Consider the following 8,022-nt stretch of genomic DNA (forward strand, 5'->3'; position numbering starts at 1 on the left):
TTAAAACAGTTTCTGATCACTTAAACCAGTTTATGTGTAACTTCTGTCCCTAGCCTGTGTGTACCTGAGCATAAGTCCAGGGGCATGGGGCTGGGAGGGGAGGGGGGGAGAAGTGGAGGGAGAACCTTCTTGTCTTTTAGCTATGACAGTTGAGTGGTTTGGGCACTTGCACAGGCAGCATGAGACCCAGGTTTTAGGCTTTGCTCTCAAGTTTGGAATTGTATCTCTCTGAGCCACAGGTTAAACTAGGCATTCTCTAACCTTCCTTCTCAAACTATGTCTCCCCACTTTGTATTTAATATTAATTGCATAAAATGAATGGAGGAAAAACAGAAAAGTTTCTGCCCCACTGTGAGCAAGTCCAGACTTGAACCTAGCACCTGCTGCCTTCTAGAGCAACTTGCATATTGCTGAGTTACACACCCCTTAACATGTTTTCTTCTATGTGGCTTTGCATGATCGCCAGGGATCCTGGTTCTCTCTATTTAAAAACTGCAAATTCTGTTAAACCCCCAACCCCAAATTCACTAATTAAGAACAACAAATCCATGTTTTTCTGCCATTAAAATCAAACACCACCCTACATATAGGTATCAATTTAACACAATGTTTTATTGATATATAAAGCAATTTGGAAGCCTACCAGTGCCTCAATCATTATAAGAAAATACATTCTAAATACCTATATATCTTGGTGTTTGATTTTGGGTGTTTTATCATGGAAAATCAGAGCTCCCCCTGTCACCTTCACTCACCAGGATGCAGATCCAGCTGTAGTTGTTCCTCCTGGTGCTTTATAGGCGTGTGCAAAATGGGCCTTATTCTATTCAGATTTGGCTTGAACTGGGGACAGTGATTCGATTCGTTGATTTGGGTCACTGTCCCTGATTCAATTTGGCTGAATCTGAATCTGAAGATTCGATGCTAATTCGGAAAATCAGTGATTCAGACACAAACATAGCTTTAAATGTTCTTTCTACATACCTCGCGGTACCAGGTGTGGCTCGTGAATGCTGCAACGCTGGGGGAGATGAAGCATCCCACAGGAGCACAGGGGCACCCTACCATGTGCTTGGCAGCAAACTCAGAAGTGGACCGGAAGTACTTTGGGTCCACTTCTGGGTCCACTGGGGAGTGTGTGCAGGGCCCACCCCCTGCACCCCCCTGGCTTGGAAATCAGCCATGGGTGGACCCCAGGTGCCCCCCTGGCCCAGCAGGCATCAGTTGCTGAGCTGGGGGGACATTGGGGGGGGGGGGCCCTCCTGCATGTTCCCCAGCAGACCTGGAAGTGAACTGGAACTGCTTCTGGTCCACTTCCGGGTCTGCTGCCAAGCGCACTGGGAAGCCCTCCACACTTCTGTGGGACACTCCATGCACCCCAGCATCACAGTGTTCATGAGCCACCTGCTACCTAGAGGTATGTAGAAAAAACATTTTAAGGTTGTGTCTATGTCTGAATCAAAATCTTTCTGAATCTCTGGGAATTGATTTGGAGGGTTCCGGTTCAATTCACAAAGGTTAAAGGGTCCTTTGGTTTGATTTGGAGATTTGGCCACCAAATTGAGCCGAATCTCCACCGAATCGAAACAGGGATTGAAGCTTCACACAGCCCTAGTGCTCTGTGGTGATGTGCAACCCTGATATGCTGGCTCCCTGCCCCTGCCCAAATGCCATTGCCTCTCACTTCCAAGCCACAGCCTCCCTGAGCCCTGCCAGTCCTCCTCACTCCCGACCCACAGCTCCCAGGCCCTGCCAGTGCCGCTCATCCCAACCCACAGTCCCCCTGCCCTGCCCTTGGGCCATGCTGTTGCCCTTCACTCCTGACCCATAGCCCCTTGGTCCCGCCAGTGCCCCTCACTCCCAACCCATAGTCCCCCATTCCCCTGGGCCATGCTGGTGCTCCTCACTCCCAACCCACAGCCCTTGTCCCTGCCAATTCCGCTCACTCCCGACCCACAGTCACCCGCCCCCCTTGGTACTCTTCACTTCAAGCTACAGCCCCCACAACCCTGACAGTGCCCTGGACTGGGGGCTCCTGTGCAGTGCCAGGTAGCTTAGCCATGCTCCTCCCCAAGGCAGCATCTCCCAGCCACCCTGCTCCTACCAATGGTTCAGCCACACAGCTCCCTGCTGCCCCTAAAGGGCCTCCCTGCCACCCAGTGGCAATGCGTAGGGGGTGCACCCCCTGAGAGCACTAGTCCACCCTCTGACCGGCCACACTTGCTGCTTAGGCAATGGGTGGGGGAAGGGGGAGTGCCGGTGCCCCACCTGCAAGCACTGGCCAGGGAGTGGAGTGCCGTGGCTCTCCCAGAAGTGGCCGCAGAGATCGGCAGCAGCTTTTGGCCGTCTTGCGATCAGTCGTGGGCCCCCTCCAGTCAGTGAGATCGTCCCCCTGGTTGCTGACTGGTTGCTGTTGGGGGCACGTGGCCCCCTTACTAAGGCAGCTCCAGTTGCCCATGCTGTCCCCTTCTCTCAGTGGAGGGGCAGGTGCCTCCCCACACCCCCTTGCCCTGCTACAGCTGCAGCCCCAGTGCCTGGACACCTTTCCCCAGCACCAGCAGGCACTTCTATACAGCTATCCCCTCTAGACACCCCTGCCACACAAACATACATACATGCCCAACCTCTTAACTCCTCACAACATCCTATACAGTCCCCAAGCCCTGGCCCTCCAACCACCTGCTATAGGCTTACCTGCATGTAGCTGCCAGAGCTCCTCCCACCACCCTGCCTGGCTGTGTGTGTATGTGTGTGTGTATGTTTTGGCACCCCCTGACCATGGTGCCCTAGGAGGTTGCCCACATCAACCACCCCTAAGACCCAGCTTTGCCACTGGATGAAACAGACTAGAACAAACTTCCTGAGTGAATGGCCTAACAAGTCAGCTACTGGGGCTAAAACACCTTCTGCCATCTAACACTAGGTCATGAGCTTTGGCCATGCAGAATTTTGTGACCTACATATGCACCTGTGTACCTGCCTGGTCAGCACATAGACTAGTAGCTCTGTGGATGTTTATGTATCCACACTACAGAGGTAACAGAATCAGAACCTGCATAAGTGCCAAAAACACCACTTCTGCAGCTAGAAAATTGGCATTGGGACACATAAAGGGTAGCAGAATTCTGCCTTATAGGCTCCAGAAATCAACCACTTCTGTGGAAATGTCCTGCCTCCCCTTCCCAGCAGAATGTTGTGTCTATTGAATACACACCGTGCTGATGGCATATCCTTCATAAAAGTGGAAGCGTCCTTGCATGCACACACAAGGCTTTCCACTCAGGTCCCCAAACACCAGTCTGCCAGCGTGTCCTGGTACTGAAACAATTAACAAAGCATTACTTGCATCAAGATTCTTGGTTTCAGAAAGTTACAATGCCTGGTGATTATACAGTAGAGCAGAACCTTGCAGTGAAAAGATAGGGGCCTGTAGTTAGATTTGTGCATTTATATTCAGGGACCTTAAATAAATGTCCTGTTTTCCCCCATGCTCTCTCCCTTCCATCTATGTGCCTAGCTACTGGAATCTTCTTCAGGTTGTTAACTTCTGGCCTTGAAGTAACAACAGCAAATTCTGTCTTCGTGGGTCATTCACCCTTTGGCCTCATAGCCAATAAGAGAGCCAGCCAATGCAAATTACAATAGTTTTTGTGATGCTGGCACTTGCCCATTAGCAACTGGGCTGAGAACAAATGTTTTCGCACAAAACAGCAAAGAACTAGCAACATGGTAAAAACTCATGGTGACTAAAACCAAGACTAAATTTGAATTGATGAAATGCTCTTATATTCCCAATTTTCTGAGTCAACCAGTAAGGCCTTTCTGTTTGTTTATGAATATAATTTGTTTAAGGTGGTGGACACAATTGTTGACATATGATTTAGCTTTTGGTACTGATGACACAGGGTTAAGGTCTATGTTAATGGTATACAAACTACAGGTAGAATGTGGACTTGAGGATGTATTTAATTGTTGATGGATAGTTTAGGACAGGATGCCAAGTCAAGAGAAGAACAAGGAGGTGATAGACACTTGATGATATCTTGTTTGATGTAAAGACTAGTATACAGAGATGATTTTATGCTTTGATGCATGCTGTTGATGGATATAACTGAGTTACTACCAATAACCAGTTGGGTAATGCTAACCTGTGCTCTGTGGGAAGTAAGGGATGTCCTCATATGGAAAGACAGTCTTGTTATGTAGAGTGTCCGCCAAAGCTCCCAATCCTGAACCACAGATGATGGCGATCTTTGGACTTTGAGTAGTATGAGCTAGTAGCCAATCAGCTGTTTCCTTATATAGCTCATACTGATTTCTGTAGAAGAAGTCAATGACAGTTTATCAGCTCAACGACTGGGATAAATCTTAGCCTGTACACTCCCCGAGGGCTTGCAAAAGGAGATTCGCCTTCAGTCAGGACCAGAACAACACTAGAGTTCTGTTCCTATTAGTTGCCTCCCTTCAGCTACCATGCCATACCTCTATTCTATTTCTGGCTCTGCCCCTGCCTTGTTCAGTGGCCTTGAGCAAATCACTTGACTTCTAAGTACCAGGTGCACCATATGGAAAAAGGACATAATGATATCTGTATCACAGAGGTGTTATGAGGCTTAATTCATTCATGTTTGCAAAGTGCTTTGGGCTTTTGGGTTGCTGTTGATGTGTAAATATATCAGTCTGAGAAATTCCAAATGGTGTTCAGTTGCATGTTAATGCCTAACGTATTATGTTAAAAACTGTGGATAAGAGGCTTTGTCTATAGACATCCTTCTATTAAGGGGTACGGATGATGCCCTTTCTCTATGCTTGGGTGTGTCTGAAGGGCTTTTAAAGATGTGTCTGATCTTCATAGCTGTTGCGTGCTCTCAGTTGATGACTCCAACCAAATTTGTGGGTACCTGGCCCTTTTGAAAATTAGACTCATTATGGCTACCTTATGCACAATGTCTTCAGAAGCTGGGATGATTGTGCAAGACCTTCTCACTTCCTATCTTCTGTTGTGTGGACAGTAATGTATACCCACAATTTAGCCTTCTGTGAAAGACCTAAGCTAGTATAAATCAGGAGCCAGACTAAAACTAGAACACAGGAGTCCTGGCTTCCAGACCTTGAACTGTCAGCAAAAGATCTTATTTCTCCCTGTGGCTACTACTGTAATGCCAGCTAACCCCATGATATATATGAGCATTATATAGCTTCATCCTTCTCAGTTACCTATTTCTTAGAGAAATATGAGAGAAAAGCAAAAAGCACCCTAGGGGAATGTACAGTTGTTCATTCTTGTAAGAGTTTCTCTCACAAGGGAAATCATAGGTGTCAACCTGGAAAATCTTTCTCCTGGAGAGGGCATATTTACTCTGGAAGAAATGGAACGAATGCTTGTATGCTTCTAGTTTCAACTGGGAGACCAGTGATTCTAGAAACATAATACCTGTATGTGGTCCCGGGGAAACGGCAGCTTCGGACCCTGAGAACTGAAACTGCAAAGGCAGTATTTGTGCAAGCTACAGTAAACTGCCCTACTTATCTGCCTTCATTCCTCTTAAAAGCACCACCATGTTGTCCACTCTTCACAGTCCATTTAATTCCTGGACTTCTGCAGAAACTGCTAGAGATTATGTTTATGAGTGTGCATGTGAGGTTTTGGGTTGCAGATATCTACCTATGAAGCAATACATTGTGAGACCATGAAGTATGCATTACATAAGTCAGGGGTGGCCAACCTGTGTACACCTGTTGTACAAGTGGCACAAGCAGCCTCTGTGTGTGATGTTACAGATTGGGGAGGGAATGGACAACACAGTGGCAGACAGAACAGCGGACCATAAAGTGCAGCAATGAATTGTGCAGGGAGGACAGCACAAGAAGCACAAAACAGAGCAACGGATTGGGAAGGGTGCAAAGAGCAGTAAGCACATGGCAGATCAAGCAGTGTAAGGGGACTGGAGTGGTACAAAGCAAGAGTTCAGGACTAGTTTGTGGCATGCTTGTCAAAACATCTGGCTCCCTATTACATAGGTTATTCAAAAGAACCTAGCGTTCAGACCCCTCTCTCAAGGTGATAGTGCATGTACTCTTTAACATTAATTTAGTTTCAGATTTTCTCTAAATGACAGATAGAAGTAAGAGCTGAGTTTGGACGCTGATACGAAGTTCTTCAAAACAAATATTTTTTATGTTTGTACAGTACCCAGCACTACCTTATATAGGGTTATACCCGGATCAAATAATACATACAATGAGAAGATAACTCAGTAAGGGGATGCCTACCTGCAATCCACATGTGTTATTGCAACTTCGCTAGGCTTGCTGGAGATAACTTTAAAGTAGCTAGCAGCTCAGATACTGTAACATAGCTATGGTGGCTTGAGCTTCCAATTCAGGGCTCCAGAAAGTCTTGTACAGCCTAAACTGAAGCGTATGTTGTAGCAGTTCGACTTTTACCAGTACCCAGGCTAGCTAGTTCAAAGCATTCTTGGGCATATTTACATGACCTGCAATTACACCTTTGGACCACAACATATCCTCAGTCACTATTATGACTTAATTAGGGAAACTGAGATGAATAATTCTTTCCATTGTAGGTGAGACAGGGAGACACTTTGGTCTTTGTTCTGCAAGAGTCTGATTAGATCAGGTGTCACTTCTGGCCTTAAAAATCTACATACTCCAGGCCTGGCACAGGTACCACAGCATGGCACGTGAAGGCATTTTGCTTGGCATGTGTGTCTTGGGGCAGACAGTGGGGAAAGGGCTGGGGCTGCACTGCCACAACAAGGATTGGGCCTCTCATGGCTCTCCTGCTGTAGTCCCCTGGCACACCAACACCTTACAAGTTGAGGTTGTGAGTATTTTTGGCACACTGTCCAAAAACATTGCCAACCCCTGATGTACCTATTTCCATGCAGCAATTCTGTATTTTTTAAAGTGTGTAAAGGGATGCTCTAGAATTTTTAGTTTTGTTTACACTAAAACATCATCAAAACTGACAACACAGCTCAAAATACAAGCTTCTGATTTACACCTCAGCTTTGAAGTAACAGCTTTTAGTCTGTGTTTTTAGTAAGAATGACAACAATCTTACAGAAATATGAAATATGAAAGTAGCCCTGTATGGCTCAGAAAATGGGTTTAATGCAATAAGGAGCTTTTTCTTTCAGGTTTTCTGGTTCAGATCTTGTCCACTAGTAGTGGTTATGGTTTGTACCCCTGTGCTGTCTGCTTGGTGGCCTATGTGCAATAAACTAGCAATTTTATTCAATTTCCCGACAGACAGACTCCTACATTCTATAACTGACATCTCTCATGGGCATAAAACCTGTGGAAGAGTTTGGTAAACATTTTCATAACTAAAGAAGGACCCTTCTAGGCCACAATTTAGCAAACTCCTCCCTTTAATATGATTAGTCCTTATGACTTCTGCTGGAATACTCATATACTTTCATATCTTGCTTAAATCTGGGCCTTAACTAAGCCTGAGGCACACTTGCAGAAGACTATGAGAGGAGCAATTAATACTGTTGCCTATCTTGTATCTGTCTTGTGGCGAGACAGGGCTGTCAGTCCAGTACTTTCCAAAAGCATTAAACTCACTTTAAAAAAAAAAAAAAAAAAGAATAATCCCATTTGAATTTCAGGACTTTTCTAGGAAGTCAATATTGGGGCTTCAAATGCAGGAAATTGGCACTGATAACGTTTTCTGACAACGAGTTCCTATTGGTATAAGTGACAGTGTGATAGTTGTATCTGGTGTATAGTTATGCAATCACAGGCAGTGACTGAAGGTGCTGAATCTACCTCTGTGCAAAAAGGTTTGAGAGGATGAGAGAGTATTGTTAGAAATATTATTAAAAATGTATAATGAATAGAGTGTTGTTAGAACTGCACAGTTTGTATCTCGTACCTGATAAAAAGAAAAACTACCAAGGACCCTTTGTACTAAAGAATCACTCCCTTTACCAATTTGTCAGCCATTCTTACACTAAATCACTCTTAACCCTCATACTCCCCCAGTCTCTC

The 8,022-nt window shown here is 45.7% G+C and overlaps 1 protein-coding gene across 1 annotated transcript in view; it reads right to left on the reverse strand.

Moving 5' to 3' along the window:
• LOC109310329 (purine nucleoside phosphorylase-like) overlaps positions 1 to 5,561 on the reverse strand; it is a 25,888-nt gene extending 20,327 nt beyond the window's left edge. The window contains 3 exon segments of the mRNA XM_019535410.1: positions 3,215 to 3,318; positions 4,149 to 4,318; positions 5,527 to 5,561. Coding sequence (XP_019390955.1) covers positions 3,215 to 3,318; positions 4,149 to 4,318; positions 5,527 to 5,561 — 309 coding nt within the window.
• Positions 5,562 to 8,022: the final 2,461 nt, after the last annotated feature.

The sequence above is a fragment of the Crocodylus porosus genome, unplaced genomic scaffold (assembly GCF_001723895.1).
Source record: "Crocodylus porosus isolate Cpor-Errol unplaced genomic scaffold, CroPor_comp1, whole genome shotgun sequence".
Classification (NCBI taxonomy): domain Eukaryota; kingdom Metazoa; phylum Chordata; order Crocodylia; family Crocodylidae; genus Crocodylus; species Crocodylus porosus.